We start from the raw sequence: 22,534 nt of genomic DNA on the forward strand, positions 1-22,534 counted from the left end.
CCTGTCTGTTCTCAGTGAGCTCCTAACCAACTGGGGGACAGCAGAGAAGTAAGGAAGTAATTATCGTGGGCTGGCAGAGGGTATAAATAAGAGTTCTGTGAAGGTACAGAGGAAGAAGGTACCACTGTTGGCTGGGACAGCAGAGTTTGGAAGAAGACACTTGACTTGGAGATGAACAGATGGGAAGAAATTTGCCAGATGAGGTGAGGTGGGTTAGAGGAGGAGAGAAAGGGAATTCTAAGCAGAAGTTAAAACATGTATGAAGACTCAGGTGAGTATGTGAAAGCATGGTGAGTCTGGGCAGCCTAGAGTAGTTATAGGTGGCTTAGAACCAGGGAATGGAGTTTAGGGTGAGAGAAGAGGGGAGAAGAGGTACAGAAGAAGGTTCACATGTGTGCTCAGGAAAGATTTTGAAACACCTTATCTTTTATACCGTAAGACTGAAGCTCTCAGTCACATTTATTATATATATATATTATTACAACTAGAAATTTCCCAAAGTTTCAGAAGTAGGAATACAAAGAGAAAATTAAATGAATGAGTAAATGAGTGAACAAATTGAATGCATAAATAATAAGGGCAGAGTTAGTGGTGGGTGTTGGAAGAACCAAGAGGGCAGTATTTTTGAAGGATAGCATGCCCCGGAAAGTGGGTATTTGGCATAGTGGAGTATGTGATAACGTGTGAGCAATGCAGGTCCTCCATTATGATGTGTGTGATGGTAGCATAGTTGAAGCTCTGCGTGGTTAATTATAGTACCAAGTAAAATTATTGCATTGACTGCTGACAGTGATATATGAGAGATGCAAATGGCTGGACCATTCTTGCCTAGGTCATAGGAGTATGTGAGTTAGAGTCACATGAAAGGTACGTGTACAGGACAGGGTGCAAGCAGGGCAGTTTGAGTGATGGAAAGTATAGTGTCTATGCTCCTGTGATTGTGTGTCCTGTGGCCAGGGGGTGGGGAGGGTGATAATTAGGCTTACAATGGCTAGGGTATTCATTTTATTTGTTAGTATTACAGGGATAAGATAAGTCATTAGCAACAAGATATTTTATGATAAGAGCAATTCATTTTACTCCCTTGGACCTCTGTTTCTTTTCCTATAAAATGAAGAGGTTGGATTTGATAATCCCTAGAATGTCTTCCAGCTGTGTACTCAATGCTTAAAATACTATCTTCTCCTTTAAAGTACTAGGTAAATTTCATGGTGGGTATTGGTGATATGTGTGTGTGTTAGGCAATCCCTATAGAGCTTATTATATGCAGTTTTTAAGATGTATTGATGTAGCATTTTTCCTGCTTTTTTAGATGGTTGAACACTTTAGGAATGCTGGCCAATCAGGGCATTGATGTTGTGATACGACACTCATTTTTTGACCATGGATACAATCACCTCGTGGACCAGAATTTCAACCCATTACCAGTAAGTGTGAGATAAAGATTCCCAGCTCCTCCTCCATGTCCCTCAGTTATTTGACCATGCCTTGTTCCACATTGAGAGAATTTTTCTCCTCCCTCTGTAACCAGGTAATTTTATAAATTGGACAGAAGTATTCATGTCTTTGTTCTCTTGACCCATTTCACAGACTTTTGGCTTCACTACACACACACACACACCCATCTATGTGCACACATGCATGTGTGCACATACATATATACATTTATGTATTTATTTACTACTATTATTTTAACAAACCTTGTGCAGTTGAGATTCCACATCTACTTGTGGCCTGTTTGAACTCTGCTTGAGAGTGAATTTTTCCAGATTATTTTCTTTTAATGCTAATAGGAGACATTAGTTAACATCAGATGCAACATGTTGAAAGCAGATGGGAGCGTGTTGGCCAAGATCAGATGCAGTAGGAACCCATCTCTTAGGGAGTGGCTGAAGTGCACTTGCAGTTAGGTGTTGATCCCTATGTGACAACGAGGGGATTTGCCCAGGACACCAACTTCCCTAGGAAAGAGAAGGGAAGGGGAGGCTAAAGAAGACTGGCAAGAGCAGTGATCTTGGTTTGTTGGGTGACAGCATTGACCTATCAGAGAGATCCCACTTCGTCCAGAGAAGCTGCACTCATCAGAAATATTACATGGGTCATCTTTTTCACAGACATCACGGTCACAGAGAAAGGTCAGACTTCTCTCATTAGCTCATAGACTGTCAGAGCTGGGATTCCCCTTTGAGGAGATCCAGTTGCACCTCCTGTAACAGAGGAACTGATAGTCTGAGTAGAGGGGAGAGGAAGATATAGAACCAGCTCTAGAACCCTTCCATGTGCCCTAGTCCAGTACTCTTCCTACAAAATTACTCCTGCCCTTGGATCCACAGTAAGCAAACCCAACTGGAACCAGTGAGTGTTCCTGCCATTTGCTTCCCTCTGCCTATTTCTGCCCTGCATTCCCCTCATTTTCACCCCTACCCTGAGCCAGGAGGCTGGTTTCCAAGCCCAGAACAGAGAACAGCTTGGCATCCAATGGCACTATTTCCATGTTTCAAAAGAATCCCTATAGATTAGAGGACGAAGTAATTATTGTATCACTGATTGTACATGACTCCAGTTAAGTCACAAATATTAGAACTGACTGGCACAGTTGCTTTTATTCACAGGGCCAGGCTACCTCTCTCAAAGTGTGGGGGGGGGGCAGGGGGGGCTAATGTACAGTGGAGAGGAAATTTTCAGGTTGGAACCATATGTTTTTTTGTTTGTTTGTCTGAGCTTATAAACCTGTGGAGATAAAACAAAATAATAATTAGAAAAGTCTCCGTGAAATGTCAGCATTAAACAAATACGATGTCACACAAAAATAAATATTTATTAACCATCAGGCACTGGGGAGGAGACTAGTAATAAATAAATGAATAAACAAATAGTAGAGTACTATACCAAGGAGTCAGTGAGGGCCCCTTTGGAGTGAGTGTATAGGAAGGCTTCTCTGAGAAGGTGACGTTTAAGCCAAGAGCCCAATGACAAGAAGGAGCCAGCCATCCGGATTTTTCAGGCAGGGGAAGGGGCTAGCACATAGGTTCCAAAGTGGAAATGGACTTTGCATGTTTGAGGAAACACAGGACACCAGAGTGATGGGAACCTGGCAGAGAAGGGGGAGACTGGTTGGATATGAGGCCACCCAGGGGTCAGATCCCATAAGGCTTTGTAAGCTAACAGGAGTTTGATTTTATTGTAGGTAGTATGAAAAGCCAGTGGAGGGCTTTAAGCAGGGAAATAATATGATCTAGCTTTTATTTTTAAAATATCACCCTGGTATAATTAATGCATCAACTATTAGTTATCATTGTTTTAATAATGTGGGTAATACTTAATAATTTACAGACCACTTTCATATATGGTACCTCAATAATGCTCCATCCATTCTGTTCTCCCTTTTCTCTGTCCTTCCTTCTTGCCTTATTCCCTCCCTCACTCAAATCTCATTCACTCCTCTTGATCATGTACTACATGCTGATCATTATTTCTGGCAGTGATCCTCTTGGATGAACCAAAAAGACAAGGTCCCTGAATTCTTGGAGCTTATAAGCCAATAAAGCATAGTGAGAAATGGAAAATAAATAAACATATAAACAAGATAATTGCACTTTGTTGTAATTTCTCTGAAGAGAGCCTGGTGAGAGAAGTAGGACTATTTATACTTACTTTGCTGAAGAGAAACTAGAGTTCTATGAAGATATTAAGTGGCTTATCCAAGGTCCGACAAGTACTGGGAACTGGGACTCTCAGAGTTTTGCAGTTCTAAATCTGATTTTCTTTTCTCTTCTTTGTGGTACTCTCTGGTGTCTGTCCTGTGGTCTGAGGCCAATATTTGCCTCAGTTGGGCCTGGAGATGGAAACGGGCATCTTAAGGAACAGGAGAGAAGAAAACCCTAGGCTAGAAAAAGATGGTCTTTGGGTGACTAGACAGGCTGGATTTCCAGAGTTGGACAAACCTGGGTTCCATATCAACTCTCTGTGTGCCTTTGCTGGCATGTGTAGGTTAAAGATGCAAGTCCTCCTGGCTTTGTTCTCCTCAAATGAGAGTTGCTGCGGGTAACTTCCTTTCAAAGCATGGCACATCACCTCGGTTGCTAGGTGGTGACCGCAGAGCTCACTCAGGTCCATGGGAAGCTAAAACGAGTCCCAGTGATTCAGCACAAAGGCTCCAGTGAGCTGGGCAGCTGTATTTCTGGAAACACCAAACTCTAATAAAAAGCCCGAACATAAAAGCATGTAAGGTAGCAGGCTTTCTTTTTATCTTTCTTTGCACTAATAAATTCTGCACCTTATAAGTAGAGCACTTGACAGCTGGGAGAGTGTGTCCTAAGTCTCCCCTGGAAAGAATTTACGAGGCTGGACCAGGGCACCAGCTGAACAGACTTTGCCAGCAGGTCCTTGGAATGGGTAATGGAGGTGGACCTGGGAGTCATACTGGGCACCACCTCAGAGGGGTGAGCAGTTGATAACCAAACATTGCCAATAAAAACTTGTGGATTTTACATGGTGATGAAATCTTTTTTTTTTTAAATATCAATAATATTTTAAGCCTTTATTTGTTGAGAACTGGAATTTTTTTTTTACCCTTATTTACTTTTATTTTTTTATTGTTATGTTAATCCCCATACATTACATCATTAGTTTTAGATGTAGTGTTCCATGATTCATTGTTTGTGCATAACACCCAGTGCTCCATGCAGAACGTGCCCTCCTCAATACCCATCACCAGGCTCACCCATCCTCCCACCCCCCTCCCCTCTAGAACCCTCAGTTTGTTTTTCAGAGTCCATCATCTCTCATGGTTCGTCTACCCCTCCGATTTCCCCCCCTTCATTCTTCTCCTCCTGCTATCTTCTTCTTCTTCTTTTTTTTTTCTTAACATATATTGCATTATTTGTTTCAGAGGTACAGATCTGAGATTCAACAGTCTTGCACAATTCACAGCACTTACCAGAGCACATACCCTCCCCAGTGTCTATCACCCAGTCACCCCATCCCTCCCACCCCACCCCCCACTCCAGCAACCCTCAGTTTGTTTCCTGAGATTAAGAACTCCTCATATCAGTGAGGTCATATGATACATGTCTTTCTCTGTTTGACTTATTTCGCTCAGCATAATACCCTCCAGTTCCATCCACGTCGTTGCAAATGGCAAGATCTCATTCCTTTTGATGGCTGCATAATATTCCATTGTATATATATACCACATCTCCTTTATCCATTCATCTGTCGATAGACATCTTGGCTCTTTCCACAGTTTGGCTATTGTGGACATTGCTGCTATAAACATCGGGGTGCACGTACCCTTTCGGATCCCTACTTTTGTATCTTTGGGGTAAATACCCAGTAGTGCAATTGCTGGGTCATAGGGTAGCTCTATTTTCAACTTTTTGAGGAACCTCCATACTGTTTTCCAGAGTGGCTGCACCAGCTTGCATTCCCACCAACAGTGTAGGAGGGTTCCCCTTTCTCCACATCCCCGCCAACATCTGTCATTTCCTGACTTGTTAATTTTAGCCATGCTGACTGGTGTGAGGTGGTATCTCATTGAGGTTTTGATTTGGATTTCCCTGATGCCGAGTGATATTGAGCTCTTTTTCATGTGTCTTTTGGCCATTTGGATGTCTTCTTTGAAAAATGTCTGTTCATGTCTTCTGCCCATTTCTTGATTGGATTCTTTGTTCTTTGGGTGTTGAGTTTGATAAGTTCTTTATAGATTGATGATGAAATCTTCAAGAGAGTTAAGAGCTTAGGGGATCGGTGAGTTGTGCTTTGATTGTCTCCCAGAAAAAAATCAGTAATTTCTTTTTATTTTCTTTCTTTTTTTTATTATTATGTTATGTTAATCACCATACATTACATCATTAGTTTTTGATGTAGTGTTCCATGATTCATTGTTTGCGTATAACACCCAGTGCTCCATGTAGTACGTGCCCTCTTTAAAATCAGTAATTTCTATTTCAGTTTCTTCAAACTCAGCTCAGTATTTAAGGAAAGGATCTTATTAGCAAACACTGTTTTGGTTTTGGTTTTGTTACCGCTCTTAGATAAACTTAGAAAAAGTGAGGATAGCGGCCTAATGGCTCCTCAGCCCATACCCCGTAGGACCCCTCCACCTGCCCAGTTGACTTTGATCCCAGCTTGTGGGATTCTAGCAGCTCTGGCAAAGTCATTCCAATAGCACCCTTCCAGTCTAAGGGAAGAGGGAAGATGAGGGTGGCCCTTTAAAAAAGAGACTGGTCTTCAGAAAAGATCATTTCCAACTACATCCCATGTTCTTTATGATTGTTCTTCTAGAAAAGTGCCAGCACTCCTACTGTTGGAGATTTTCCCTCTCCTGGGAAGAGGAGAACATTTAGTTCAGCAGTGCTTCATCATCGACTCCCACCCCTTTCCCCTGACCCTCCTGCCATTGGGAAAGAGGGAATGTGTGAGTCTCCACAGCCAGTCAGCCAGTCAGGGGCTCCCTCGGGAGCAAGTGATGTTTGTGCAGAAGAGATCTGCACATTTGGTGGACATAGTCCAGACCCCACCAGCCGTGGGCATTTCTCCTAAGAGAGGGTTTTGGAATTTAGCTTGCTGCTTTTTTTAAGAGCTTGATTTACAGAGCTTCCAGGGAAAGGAATGGTGAATTACTAGTCAACAGCTTTTTAACTCCCACGCCAGCCAAGCAAATATAATTCAATTCAAAAAACATTGACACTTCAAATGTGTCTGGCTCTGTGCTAGGTATTCTGGGGACACACAGATAAATAAGATATGGTTCCCTCATCTGCAGAGCTAAGAGTCTGGCGTGTGTTTGTGTTTGGGGGATTATAGTTTAGTCCTCTATTTAGAATAAAACAGAAAGCTAGTTCACACTGGACTGCGTTTTCTATACTGGGTGTTGTGGTGGCGATATTTACATTTGCTCTCACCTTTTTTGCCGACTATCACTGCTGAATAATAATAAACATTCAGTTCAGCCCAATGCACATTTATTGAGCACTTACTGTGTACATTGTTGTAGATTATAGTCAGTGGTCATGGACTGGAGTACTACCCACTAGGTTATGGTGGGATCAAACCCATGGCTGTGGTTCCCACAGCAGCATGCTCTCAGCCAGGTCATCACTGTTCACATGTCACTTGGCTACTGGAAGGAAACTCTGAATCTTAATGGTGTCCGCCTAACTCTGCTGGTTAGCCTGTCCCAGGGATGAGGTCCTAAGTGCTCCATCCTTGTGTCCCTTGGAGATGTCAGGCAGTGCCCCTGTGCACCGCACAGCTCAGTGCAGACACTGGACCAGCTTAAATCTGTCCCTTTCCTGAGGAAGCACGTCCAGTTACAAACCCATGTTCCACTGACGCTCGGTTAATGCACAGTTTCTTCTTGTAAGAACAACAGGAGGCCTCACGGGGGACAGCAGGAGCCTGGAACTATGACAGGATTCAGGGCTGCAATTCCTGACTTTGCCGTTAATTAGATGTTTATCTTTGGTACCAGTTTTCTCATCCCTTAAATTTCAATAAAAATGTCTTCTCTGTCTGCCTCCAAAAGATATTGTTACAATCCTTGAGAAAATTAGGGAGGACAATAGGATTCCAATTTCATATATATTCATGCACAGAGAAAATTACTGGAATCTCTTCATACATCTAAATGATACAAGTGGTTTTCTTTGGCTAGTGGAATTACAGACAGTTTTAATTTTCTTCTTTGTGGATTTTTTTGTATGTAAATTTACTGCAGTCAGCATTATTGCTTTTTTAATCTGAAAAAATAAGGCTATTTAAAAAAAAGAGTGTTTTGAAAAAACCAAGTGCTTTAAATACTTAAGCAAATATTATCCCAGCCTACTTCATTTATCATTCATGATTCATTCATTCATAAACACTTATTACACTTATGCTGTATGCTAGACACCATGCTGGGCCCTGGGCACACTGTCCCTGCCCTGAAGGAGCTTGCAGTGTGGACGGGAGAGGAGTCAGCAGGGACGGTGGCAGAAGTGCTTTAGCAGGACGGAAGAGGAACAGGGGCTAGCCTGGGTGGAGGGCAGGCATGCGACATCAAGCAAGGCTTTTTGGAGGAGACAATGCCTGAGCTGGATTTTGAAGGAGAAGGAAAGTTAGCCGTAGGAAGAAGAGTTTGGGGTCTGGGGAGGATCTTCCGAACAGAGGCAATAGTACATGCAAAGGGACAGGGGCATTCATTTTCCAGAGAGTCACAGTGGATGCATTATGAAAAATTTCTTAGGAAAGCTTTTCCCATTGCTGTCCAGTGGCCACACAGGGTGTGTGAAAATTAAAGAATTTCAAAGCTATCCATCTGGAGGTGGTGGGGCGGGGGAGGTACAAAACCTAGCCAAACCAGCCTGTGACCTGTTTCTTGGTGTAGCTTCCTTTCTTTTTCATTTCGTTCCCATGGGAGCCATCAGGAAGATGAAAGAAGCAGAGCGTACCTGTTTAGGGGTAGCTGTGATGTGAAACCCAATCCTCTCATTAGAGGCCCTGACAAAGACTTCTCCATGAGCAGCCTTTCTTTGTGGGACCCTGTGGCTGCTGAGGGAAGGGCATCCACGCTGCACGATCAGTCACTAGGACCCAGGCCGGCTCATGTCAGTGGCCGTAGCTCCTGGGCTGCGTGCCCAGTGGGCATGACTTGCTTCTTTCCTCTGCTGTGCCTCTAACCCTGGCCTCCCAGCTCGGAGCTTGTGTCTGCACCATCAGCCCAGGCAGGCAGCTCTTTGCCTCTAATGCTTTAAATAGAAGCCCCTTTGATTTTTGACTACCAGTCCTCATCCTTTGCTTATGTATCAACCTGAGTGGTGCGCATGCGACATCAGCAACACACCTCAGCACTTATAAGGGCTCACCCCGATGGAGGCTGCCCGGGCGGGGAGGAAAAGGAGCTCTGCTGCGGAAGTGGGAAGATGCAGGCGCCGAGTGCAGCCCTGCAGTGCGCCTGTTGCATGAGTCTTCATTTCCTGCTTTGGGAAAGGGGGCTGACTATGCTGCGGGTGGGAGCGGGGAGTATTTGAAGGGAGCACTTAAAACTATTGGCTTTGGAATCAGACTGACCTGTGTTTCAAACCCAGCTCCCCTGTTTACTGGCTTCCTGAATCTCAGTAAACAGCAACTTCCCCTCGTAAAATGGAGGCCACAGTAGTGTCTAGCTCACAGCGTTGTTGGAGAGGATTGAACAAGCCAATGCCTATGTATCTTTTACCACATAGTAAATACTCAATAAATGTTAGCTGCTGTTAGTATTTATAAAGTCACTTTGTAAGTGTAAAATGCAGTAAGTCTCAGTAATTATCATTAATAATGTGAACTTTAATGATAATAATGAGAGAATATACATTTGAATATTTGTACAGATAATCTGGAATTCAGCTCAAGTAGTAATAACTAAAGTATGAAGAGTAGATATTTTGCAAAAATTAAATTACCAGAAAACTAGAAGAACAAAAAAAAAAAAAAAAGGAAAGCTGTGATTCTTGCCCTTGAGAGGAATTGACTGCAAATGGTTAAAGACAAACTAAAAATTACAATTTATTTTCCTCCCGAGAAGATGCTGCCAACCTTTCCCAGCGAAGGCAATTAAGGCAGTAACCACACTGCAATACCAGCTCTCACACCTTCATTTGGTATTTATAAATGGTCCAATAAGCCCTGGAAACCATGATATGTCACATGGAAGTGCTAATGACAGCACATTATGCGAGTCACTGAGAGGCAACAATTGAAAATCTCTCTCTGCCATCAACCATTTATATTGTTCCCAGATTGCAGTACTGAGGGATTATAGAGACGGCAAGGCGTGCAGCAACCCAAACACATTAGGGAGAAGAAGCAATTACAGCCCCACAGCCTTTGAGCTAACGAGCAGGGTGCCGTCCTCGAAGCAACCTTCACATGATGGAGGAGCAAGGCAAGCTCTGGAAATGAGAAAAGCTGCACCTCACCTAACCTCACCAGTTCGCCTAAAACATTAGAAAGAACATTATCTAAAAATAATCTGACAAGGAAGAGAGGAAGGGCGGGAGAGAGGAAGAGAAAAGAGAGAAGAAACGGAATGTGCTTTGGTGGGTTGGAAAGATCTCTGGCGAGTGCCACAATATGACAAACTTAAAGTTATCTCTTAAGCATTCTGTTGCAAACACGATGGCACGATGTGCTCCAATTATGACATTTAGGAACCAACAAGAAGGACTCTGATAGAAGTGACCTGAGAGCCAAAGATAATACATGATATTCTTTTAGACTCAGTTATATTTTTGTTGTTGCTTGTGTAAATAAAAACAGAAGTCTTTTAAAATAGAGAACACATACACATAAATTTTGTTTTTTAATTCTTACTTAAATACACTATGCTATTTATAAATTTTTTAAAACTATCCATCATTAGGTACCTTACTTTCAACTAATATCCATCTCTGTTTATTTCATCTGATTTGGTGGGGTTTGTTTTTTTTTAAGATTTTTTATTTATTTTAGAGAGAGAGAAGGTGCACATGAGCAGCAGGAGGGGCAGAAGAAGGAGAGAATCTCAAGCAGACTCCGTGCTGTGTGCAGAGCCCAAGCAGGGCTCAATCCCACAACCCCAAGATCGTGACCTGAGCCAAAACCAAGAGTCTGACACTCAACTGACTGAGCCACCCAGGCGCCCCTCTGATTTGGTTTTAAGCATTGAAAGGATTGAATAGAACACATCATTTGACTCACTCTAAACTGAACTTGAGCAGACCTGTCTTCTCCAGAACTCACTGCTCTCATCTTAATGTCAAAATCCTAATAGCCTTTCTTCATTAGAACAGTGATTTTCAAGCCTCTGCACATTACAATCACCCAGGGGGCTTTTACAAAATGCCTATGCATAGGTACTACCTCTGGGAATGCTGAGTCGCCTGGTCTGTACAGGATACCAAGTGTTGGTATTTTTTAAAGCTCCCCAGGTGATTCTAATGTGCAGCCAGATTTGAGCACCACTGGGTTAGAAATTTCCATTTACCCTGATTAAATCAGAAATTACCTTCCCCCTTTTCTCTATTCTTTTGTACTCAACCTTTGCTTCACCTATCAAGATATTAACAAAATTTTAATACGATCTATCATTAATTCATTTGACAAATATTTATTGACTATTATTTGCCAGACACTGTTCTAGTTTGTGAGGAAAATAGAGGTGAAGGAGAAAGACAAGCCTCCTCCCTCATTGGAGGTTACAGTCTAGTAATAGAGACTAAAACAAGTAAACTAATAAATAATTACAAAATTCAGAATGGTGTCTAGGAAGCAAGCAGTCTGCTAAATTGAAAAATAATGAGGAGAGGATAGTGCTTTAGAAAGTGTGGTCAAGGCAGTCTTCAAGGAAGAGGCAGCCAGTCGTTGGAGGAGCTGGTGGGAGAGTGCAGCATTCTCTCCGAGGGAGTAGCATCTGCAAAGGCTGCTGTGGGGAGAGGCTCAGCCGCATGTCAGAGGTCCTGCAGTGCCTCCAAGACCACCCTGAGGCCTGCCCACCCACAGCCTGGCACAGACAGCCAGTGAACTGCCTGGTTCAGTTTATCTCGGGCTCTCCCTGCACCTACCTGATTCCTACTCTACACTAGGCAAACCATTTTGCTCCCTGTCTCTTTGTGAGAATAATGGTGGTATATCCCACTGCCTGCCCCTCTGTCTGGAATCCTCAGCTGAGCCTAATGCCTACTGTGTCTCCCTGCCACTGACCTGGCCATCTCCATGGGCACCTTCAGTCACCTCTCCAGGCTTTGAAACAAGAATGGCAGAATGATGACACTTGTAGAAGCTGGCAATGAACATTTGGGAATTTGTCATACTATTCTATTTTTGTGTATGTTTAAAAATGTCGGTGATAATTTTTTAATGTCCTCATGCTAGGGTGTTGTGACATATACAAAAGCAAAGCACCATTTTAGTTATTTAGGACATAAAGAATAAAATAGGGTTCTTTCTCTCCGTGTTTACAATCTGTTTGTAGTGACAAACATAGAGCCTTGGAGAGATAGCTAATAGATGATGATGTGAAGATCTGTCTTGTTCACTCAGTATCTCCAGAGCCAGACCTCTGAGTAGGAGACATTCCTACTGGCTAGAGGGAAGGGGCTGGAAGGGAGAATTGGGGAAGGCCTATGCAACATGTCCTGAGTGGACATTTGTAATATTAATTACCCAAAGAATACATGCGCCTAAGAAAGCTCCTTGCCCTGTGGTGCTGAGACCGTAGGAAGGAAGGAGAGGAAGGAGCGCCTTAGGATAGAAGGAAGAACAGGAGTTCTAGGTCTGATATCAGGTTCTGCCACCAACTCATTCACCCTGGGGCACTGGGTGCTCTGGGTCAAATGTGGGTGTTGAATGAGACCATCCGAGGTCCCCTTTAGCTCTGAGGTTTTCTGATTCATCTTTTTTTTTTAAAGATTTTATTTATTTATTTGAGAGAGAGAGAATGAGAGAGAGCACATGAAAGGAGGGAGGGTCAGAGGGAGAAGCAGTCCCCCTGCGAGCAGGGAGCCCGATGTGGGACTCGATCCAGACACTCCAGGATCATGACCTGAGCCGAAGGCAGTCGCTTAACCAACTGAGCCACCCAGGCGCCCCTCTGATTCATCTTTAAGACTTCCATACCAGTATCTTCAGACAGACCTCCCAGCTGAACTTATATTAACAAAACCTTTAAAATAAAAGTAAAGGGGCGCCTGGGTGGCACAGTCAGTGAAGTGTCTGACTCTTGGTTTCAGCTCAGGTCACAATCTCGGGTTGTGGGATTGAGCCCAGCGCACTGGGCTCCGCTCAGCATGGAGTCTGCTTAAAACTCTCCCTCTGCCCCCCCACATCCACATACTCTCTCTTTCTCTCGCTCTCAAATAAACAGATATTTTAAAAATATTAAGTTAAATTAAATAGCACTATTTTACTTTTAAATCATTCAGGGAGGAATCCCTCTTTTCTTAAGGCTCTTGTAGCCCTGTTATAGCAGCTAACACTTTGTTTTGTTATCAGAGTTGTTTGGGTGTATCTAACTTCCTCTCTCTGCCTGTAAGCGCCTTGAAAACAGAAGCCGCCTCTCCTATCTTTATATCTCCCATAGCCCACTCACAGGTAATCCTTACTGCACCCTAAAGATGCTCAGGGACTGGGATTCTAGGGGCTGCAGTGCACTGCCCAATAATGGAAATATGGAAGGTGAGCTTTTCCTGTCAGGTGTTGTGTGCACACTGGGAGGCAGTAGAGCTTGGTGCTTAAGAGACTGGGCTCTGGAGTCAGGCAGAGCTGGATGTGAATTCCAACTCTACTGTCATCACATTTGGCAGATTCCTCATCTTCCATCATCTGTATGATGGGGATGCTAATAATCTGTGCCTCAGGGACTTAGGACAGTGTCTGACACTTAATAAGTACATAATAATGTGGCCATTGTTATCCATTCTAAATACATGAAAATTATTCCTTGGAATTGGATGAAATTCTAATATCTTGGGAAAGATGGGAACATGTGGGAAACAGCCATCCCAAAAAGTAGGTACTACTTACAAATTATAAGGAACAGGAAATATTTTAGTTACAATAATGTTAGTTGGCGCATATAGACTGTTTTTAGACTCTTCAAAATCCTTCAAATATCATTTCATACTCCGTAAAACTATCCAACAATAGTTTTCTTCTTTGGCTTCTTTGACTTTATTCTTTATGTCCTACTATAAGTTTCCATAACTTATATCCATCCATTAAATCATCTGGCCTTTCCAACTTCCCAATAAGACAGGTAGGATAAATATACCCATCCTGTTTGTCAGAGAAGAAAACTGAGGCCAAGAGAGGACCAGCAACTTACTCACGGGAACACAGCAAGGTAGGGCCAGTGGTTCTGAGTTCTGTGATTCTTCGTTACTACTTCGTTTTCTCTCTTACGGTTCCTTCACAGCTTTGTCAAGTCAAGAATTCAGGCTGTGTCTGCTAGCAGCCAAAGCAGATAGGAATGTCTATGAGGAAACAGAAAAGCTGGCTTCAAGGTAAAATAAAATGATCCAGGAGATAAAACCTGGAATTTAACAGTGGCTGACTCTTATAGATTTACATTTTTACTGAATAATGAATAAAAAAAAGAACAAATTTTCAATTTCATGCAGCAGTAGGTTAGTTTCACTGCCTGTATTGGATGTATTAAAAGAGCAATATAGAGGGTCTACCTCTCTTAAGGTAGTTATCATTTTGCCCCATTATTGTATATGTATACGTCTACCTCCTTAATAGTGGGACCACTTTAAAACCTTTAAAACCCTAGAACCATGAGCATGGCAGAAGCCGGACCATCCTCTAATGTTTAGCCATCTGATGATGGATAGCAGATGCAGATCCAAAAGTCAAGTAAATTGTTTGGGAGAGCCACACCAGGGCATTTGCATTCCTGAGGAAAGTTCCAGGATGGCTCTGAAGGACAAAAGATCAGTAATGTCCCTTCATTAATCTTGCTTCCAGGGAAGTTTTTGCAGACATGTATTGGAGGCTTTGCCATGAATACAAACTGATCTGGACCCTTGCCCTTGGGGCCAAACGGAATTGGAAAGAGGGTGTTGGCAGTGTCCAAGACAGCGTGCCAAGTGCCATCAGTCTGTGCAGTGGATTCAGTTATGGTTACAATGTCTGGAACAGCTGGGGCTGTAGGAGTAACAACTGAATTCAGTTGGCGATAATCTACCATAAGTCTCCAGTTCCCATTCCCTTGGACACACAGGGCTATAGTATTGAGATATTGCATCTCTTACTATCCATGCTGCTTTTAGACCTTAATCAAGGTTGTGATTTCCCTTTCTCCTCCTGGGACCACTCAAGATGGATTTGGGAGGTGGACTGGGGAGTGATTTACATGGCCTATTCCACGTGAATATTCCCACTACATGTCCCACTACTTCTCTACATGTGACTCTCCTCAATGAGGACAATCCCCTTTGGACATTATGAGCATTCATAGCACAAGCATGTAAAACATCAATGCCAATATACATTCAGTAGGGAATGTATGTTGGAAGCCACAACAACAGGACATTGAATTGGTCCCACGGGCCTCACCCACAAGGTCACTTTAGATTTATTTTCCCTACTGGGAACCTTGCCCAAACCTTATTAGTTGAATTCAAGAGCCCTCCTCCCCAAAGAAATGGATAGGATAGTGACTTGGGAACTTGTATCTAACAGAGTCATGAGAGTTTGAGTTCCTTCCTCCCTGAAGTTTCTCACATACTTGAATGTATGCATATGGCTTTTGGTCCCTATGGAGACAGGGAGACCTCAGTCCCATCTCTAGTCATTTTTCTTCTTAAAACAGCTAAAGCTGGGTTGGAAGGGAAGTGAAGGATTGGGGCGCTGAGGGAGAGAGCAGCTCTCCACCAGTAAGCAAGGCTTTGCATTTAATTAATTTAGGGTTTTTTAAAATAATAGCTTTATTGAGATAAAACCCACCTACCATAAAATACTCTTTAAAAGTGTACAGTCCCTCATCGGGCTCCCAGCTCAGTGGGGAGTGTGCTTCTCCCTCCCCCTCTCCCCCTCCCCCTAGTTGTGTGTGCTCTCTCTTGCTCACTGTCTCTCTCAAATAAATAAATAAAATCTTTTTTAAAAAAGTGTACAGTCCAATTGTTTTCAGTATATTCATGGAGCTGTGCAACTGTTATCACAATCTGTTTTCGAATATCACCCAAAAAGGAGACCCCATGCTTATTAGTAGTTACTCCTCATTCTTTCCCCCCAGCCCCTGGCAATCACTAAGACACTTTCTATCTTTGTAGATTTGCCTATTCTAGATATTTCATGTAAATGGAATCATCCAACATATGGCCTTTTGTCACTGGCTTTTTTCACTTAACATTATGTTGTCAAGGTTCGTCCTTGTTTTAGCATGTGTCACTACTTCATTCCCTTCTGTTGCTGAATAGTATTGCACTCTGTAGATACACCACATTGTATTGCTCTGTTTATCAGTTGATAGACATTAGAGCTGTTCCTGCTTTTTGGCTGTGATGAAAAATGCCACTAGGAAACATTAGTGCACATGTGGCATATGTTTGCATTCCCCTTGGGTGTACACCTTGGAATGGAATTCCTCAGTCATGCATTTAACTTTTCGAGGAGTTGCCGAACTGTTTTCCAAAGTGACTTCACCATTTTGTATTCCCACCAGCAACGTATGATGGCTCTAGTTTCTCCACATCCTCACCAACACTTACTATTGTCTGTCTTTTGATTAGAGAACAGTGACTTAGAAAAATCTTAGTGGATGTGAAGTGGTGTCTCACGGTTTTGATTTGCATTTCCTTAATAACTAATGATGCTGAGCATCTTTACATGTGCCTATTGGCTATTTATGAATCTTCTTGGAAGAAATGTCTATTCAGATTCTTTGCCATTTTTAAGGGAGGGGGGTTTCGTCTATGGTCACTTTGACCCACTTAGTCACCTGTGTGAGTAGCTACATTAGCTGCTTTTTATCAGAAGATAGATAAGCCTTGCTGTCTAGCACACTCACCAAGAACATGCAGCAGTAATCGGGCCTTGTGGCCAACTGCCTTTCCCAGTAATCCACCCTTTGGCTTTACATGTTCTTGGTTGAACTCACATTTACACTTGAGCGTGCCACTCTGTCAGCCACTCTGATTAATCTGACTGACAGAGGCTAGAACCAAGTTTGTTCCATTTGTCTCACACAGTATGATGATTAATATTATATATCAAGTTGGCTAGCCCATGTTATCCAAATACATAGTCAAACATTGTTTTAGATATTTCAATAAAGGTACTTTTTAGATGAGATAACATTTATATCAGTAGACTTTGAATGAAGCAGATTATCTTCCACAATGTAGGTGGGCCTCATGCAATCAGTTGAAGGCTTTAATAGAAACAAAACTGACCTCCTCTGAGCAAGAAATAATTCTGCCAGCAGACTGCCTTCAGATTCTAATTGCAACGTAACTCTTCCCTGGGTCTTCAGCCTGCTGGCCTACCCTACAGATTTTGGGCTTGCCAGTTTCCATAGTCATGTGAGCCAATTACTTAAAATCAAGCTCTTAGACAGATAGACAGACACACATACACATTCTATCGGTTATTGGTTCTGTTTCTCTAGAAGACCCAAATATATATAGCATTTAATTAAAGTTACCATCAGCAGGACCTTTATAAAATAATGACCATACTGTATTATAATTCACCTGTTCATCTCTTTCTTCTCCTCTCCCATGAAGGAGAGAAATATTTGAGTTGAAAGAGACTTTGAAATGTTGGGTGCACAAACTTTTAGTAATCTCTGTCTTCCTCAAATGTAGCAGACACTCAATAAAGGTTTATTGAATGAAAGAGGGACTGCATGTGTGAGTGCATGATTGGTGTTCTTCTATCACCCATACTTGCCTTCCCCAACATCTCAATCCAGCAAAAAAGCCCAGCTATCTTTCAAGGTCCATCTCACAGATCAACTCTTTTTGGAGCTTTTCTTTAATTCTTCTAAGTGAATGTTTTCTCTCCTGCTCTTAAACCTCATTAACATTTTATCTGTATCCCTTTATGCATTTAGTAGGGATGCTGTTATCTACAAATACTTAGTCTTTTGCAAACTTGTCATATTTCCCTTCCTAAAATATAAGTTCCTTGAGAGTAGGAACACTGATCCTGGTACACTGATCCTTCTATCTCTTCTCGTAAACAATACACCATCAGTACCTAATAGACACTCAAAAATTGTCTGCTGAATTGGGTTGTTTCAAACCATGGGAGGGAATCACTGGTGTAAACGTGCTAATTACCCACAGCTGGTCTTAAAGGTGTTTCTGATTATTACTTAGCAGTTCAGCTTCCCTTTAGGAAACATGGCCTTTTTGCTAATGATCACTTTAACTACCACACATCTCAGTAATGACTGGTTGCCTTTAAAATGAGCCAATAACTAGATGTTTATAGAGAGCATATATGTGAAAGACCTGTGAATAGAATCCACAGAAGGTTCAGAGACTCAGTAGCAGGGGTGCTGAATTGTTCTAGAAATCCTAATTTATACACCTCAGTATCATTTTCATCTTCTGAGCTACCGTGAAGTGAGAGCCTGCTGTATGCCTAAAAATAGATAATTTCATACCATGTTTTTTAATCCTTAAAACAACTGGAAACTGTCTTTAATCTACTGTTGAGGAAACAAGGGTCCAGAGAGTTTTGGTAGTTTACTGAGAGATCACTCACAGCCCACATAATTTTGATATTTTGTTCATCTCTAAGCCCTTTGGAGTCTGTTTCAGCAGTGTGTCTCAAAGCTAAGCCATCCACTGTCATTAGTCTTTGTCATCATTTGGCACCTCTTTAGCTCTTATCTGGATCATCACAGTAGCCTCCTCATGTTTCTCTTGCTTGTAGTTTCTCCCACTTCCAATATGTCTTCCACGGTATCAGTCAGAGTTGTGGTCATGCCATCCCCCTGCTTCAAAAACCTTTGTTGAATCCTTATTGCCTACATACTGCCCTGAACTCCTAAGCATGGCATTCAAGGCTTCCCCTAATTTGGACTTGCCCTACTTTTCTCATCCTATTTCTAATCAGGTACTCCCAGATGGCATGTCTTCTACTGGAATCACCTACTCGTTATTACCTTCAACATACCTTTGCTTCAAAGCCTATCTTCATCACCATCTTCTCTAATGTCACCAATAGGAGTCTCTTACTCTCCTTCTCTTGTAGCACTTTGATTATATGTTATACTTGGTCCTCACTATACAGTGCTATCCATCAGAGTCTCTCCTTTTAGACAATGTGCAAACTGAAGACAGGGAATATTATGACTTATTGTGCCTGGCACATAATAAGTACATAAGGAAAGATTATTAAATTGGCTGAATTACATTAAAAATAAGCTTGAATTTGGGGTGAATAAGCAATTAGAAGCCATGCCTCACTCTGAGGCACAATTACAGCTGCTGCCTAAAGAGACACTGATTATAAATTCTTTAATCATTCTCTATACTGTAAAACACCAACCATTCAGGCAGCTGTGTATCAACTATAATATGAACAGAATGGCATCTCAGATATATTCAGGGTTTTTCTAGCTCTGAGAAGCACCTGGTTGTGGTGGTTCTATACCAACTCAAATAAGACTTGAGAGGGGATTTGAAGGGTGAAAGAGAGGTAGCTTGCCAAATGAAATGTCTTAGAAACACCAATTTAATGACTTACATATAAATTAATCATAAACATGTGGATTAAATTTCCCCAGAAAAGGCATGTTTTGGCTCTCTGTGGACCACAAATGATTGAAAAATGATTGGAGATATTTCCTGAGCCCAAAGATGAAGAAGGAACAAGTCTATACTTCTTTAACTGCAAATATTAGTGCAATAGATAAATTGTCCAGGGGGTCTGGGGAAGTTAGAAATATGGACAGGAAATAATAAAATGAGATTCAGCTTGAAATTATGTTCCAGGTACATCTGGGGCAAAATAATCAGCAACAGAGAGATTTTGTTTGAGTGAGAACCCAATAAAGTTATGGAGGCTATAAGACATTCAGGGTGATTTCTAGTTGACATGGCTCATGTGATATAAAGCAGGTCATTCTTATTCCTGAGGATGCAATAGTCCTGGACTGTGGAATATGAGATGGTACCCATTGCCCAGAGAGTGTAAACAAAGCCTTTGCTTTTGGTTATATCAAGACTTAACGGTGGAAAAAAGGTTTGGCTAAAATTAGAATGACTTTTGCAGATAGCTCAAGGAAATATGTGACCAAAGTCAAGACTGTGGTCTTTGGGCAGATGGCAAGATGAAGTCTGAGATCCAAAGCAAAAGAAATTGAAGCTCAAGTTCCTTCCCTAGGAAAGGACACAGTCTTTGTCTGAAGCCATAAATGCTGATGCGCCATCCACAGGAGACCTTCCTAGAAGTGTTTTATTCTCTCCTGCCATTTTAACATACTTCTTGAAGCGATCAGACATTTGAATAGACCAAACTGAAGTAGACATTATAGGCAAGTTCTGACCTTGGCAGTTGGGCCATGCAGTGTTTTACAAATACATTGAAGTAAATACCAAATGCTCTAATGCCAAAGAAATGCAAAGAAGTTTCCTTTGAGTCTAGAAAAGAGGGTTGAAGAAAGCAATCTGTTGCTTTCTAGGAGGCAGGATATCTTACAGAAGTCTCTGGATGTCTAATGAGATGTGAGAAAAATGGTAACAATTAATGATGATAGCAATCTTTTGCATTTGTACAATGCTTTGCTGTTTATGTGCTGCTCCTTATAAATTGTCCTATAATCTTCTCAGTCACTACCAGGTAATATTACTATCTCACGTTTACAGATGAAGAAACGGAAGCACAGAAATGACAATAATTTGCTAGCTGGTGGCAGTGTCAGGGACTCAAGTCTGGTTCTTCTGACCCCTAATTCAGTATTCTTCCTCTATCTAAATAACTTAGTAGCGTATTGGTATAACTTTATAGGGAAGAAGATGACTATAGCTTGTTGAAAGTCTGTCTACATAATTCAAATTCCTTGTTGATTGATTAGACGGTCTAAGCACTTTATTAACTCATTTAATGCTCACAACAGTACTATTAGGTTACTTTATTATTACCCCTGTTTTGAAGATAGAAACATTTACAGAGGGATTAAGGACTTGCCCACTGGTTAGTAAGTAGAGGAGCTGGAATTCAAATCCAGGCATTCGGGCTCCAGGACTCACTCTCTAACCACTGCACTGAACTGATTTTAGAAACTTCTTTGTCATAAATACCATGTTCCATGGTGAGGGAAAAGCTGTATCAGAATGAAGTTGGCATCTAATTCTGGGAATATCTAATCCTAGGGTACAGATTTCAATTAATTGCAAAGAGAATTCCAAAAGTGAAAAAAAAATAGGGAGTGAGATTTAAATAGTGTACTATTTAAATGATGTGACCCATGGAAGTTTAACCAGAGAGTCCAATTAGCAGCATGGTTGCTTCTTCCTTCTTATCGGGGAATGAAGAGAATGGAAAGTCATCTTTTTTGATTAGGAGAAAGGGGAAAGGCTTTAGGGTTTGGTGTTGGGACATGCAGACCCTGGCCTTCCTCTCCTATTTTTCTTTTTTTTTTTTTTTAAGATTTTTTATTTATTTGAGAGAGAGAGAATGAGAGACAGAGAGCATGAGAGAGAGGAGGGTCAGAGGGAGAAGCAGCCTCCTTGCTGAGCAGGGAGCCCGATGTGGGACTCGATCCCGGGACTCCAGGATCATGACCTGAGCCGAAGGCAGTCGCTTAACCAACTGAGCCACCCAGGCACCCCTCTCTCCTATTTTTCTACCTTTGTTTTATAGAGAAGTAATGACCAGGGGACTTGGGCCCAATAGCTGACCTTCTAATTCAGCTCATCTCTTTGTGTAAATCTACCAACTTAATGGAGAGAAGGGAAAATGGTGAGCATCTCGGTAGTTGAGCCACAGCTGCCAGAAGGCCTTTTGTTGACAGGCCAACTAAATTCTGCAGTCATTCCGTAAGGGGTTTGAGTCAAAGATGAGGATTCCAGGGGAATGAAAAGAACCATCCCAATCAAAACTGAGGATAAAAGAGAAGTCATGTGAAGCAGTGACGTGCACCAGTGTGGAATGAGCGTGGTGTGAAGGGAACGTAGACAACTTGTGAATGCTTCTACGGAGAGCAATGAGGGACAGCTGAAGGGATTGTGAATCAGATGATATGAGCATGGGGGAAAGTTCTGGGGAAAGTAGGAGAAAGAAAAGCAGACTCACAGGTGATGTGAGGTTGTCTTCTGATGTCTGAAAGGCTGTCACATTCAAGAGAGTGTGGATTCTTCCATAAAGCATAGATTTCTTGTAAGGCACAGAGCTGCACCCCTGGCTGGAAACCAAAAGGAAAAGGATTCCAACTCCTGCTAAAAGTGAGCCAGGATTTGAAGCCCAAGCCTGACCCCAGATCACTTTGTCTTAACCACTATGCTATTTTAACAGGAGGGCTTGAATGTATCCTCTACAACTCAGATAGTTAAAAAAAAACAAACTTTATTTCACTAAGCGATCCCTCCTGACCCCTAACCATGCTTGGGAGTAACAGAACAACAACAGAAATCAATTTGCAGGTTAAAGGTAGCTCAGTCTTTTCTTCTTGGTAATTTCACAGACTTTTTAGAGTCTTGATCTCTTTCTCCTTCTTTTCTTCCTCCTAGATGCCATCTGGGTACAAAGGGGTGCTGACATTATATGCTGGTAATGAGGAGGGGCTGCCTGGGTCCTGTGCTGTCATTGGGTTACTCAGTGACCTTCACTCAGTCATCACCCCTTAATTACTCGACACACTACCCGGTATTTACTGAGATGTAGTGGCTGCTGCCAGGTCTTCTTGGCTTCATGTTGGCAGCAACTGTTGAGCATTGGCATTCCCATTGCTCCATGCTAAGCTTCCCATACTCTGGGATGTACTATCACCAAGATTATTCCAGAACATCAGTCCCCTCAGCAGTTCTGTGTGGCCTTACAGAGCCCTTGGGAACTTGTGGATCTCCTGTAGCCGAGT

At 42.1% G+C, this 22,534-nt stretch overlaps 1 protein-coding gene across 1 annotated transcript in view; it reads left to right on the forward strand.

Moving 5' to 3' along the window:
- Positions 1-22,534, forward strand: part of HPSE2 (heparanase 2 (inactive)) — a 657,615-nt gene that overhangs the window by 526,156 nt on the left and 108,925 nt on the right. Inside the window, exon 9 of the mRNA XM_078077262.1 lies at positions 1,313-1,427. Within this exon, the coding sequence (XP_077933388.1) occupies positions 1,313-1,427 (115 nt within the window). The remainder of the gene's footprint in view (positions 1-1,312; positions 1,428-22,534) is intronic.

The sequence above is a fragment of the Halichoerus grypus genome, chromosome 7 (genome assembly GCF_964656455.1).
Source record: "Halichoerus grypus chromosome 7, mHalGry1.hap1.1, whole genome shotgun sequence".
Lineage (NCBI taxonomy): Eukaryota > Metazoa > Chordata > Mammalia > Carnivora > Phocidae > Halichoerus > Halichoerus grypus.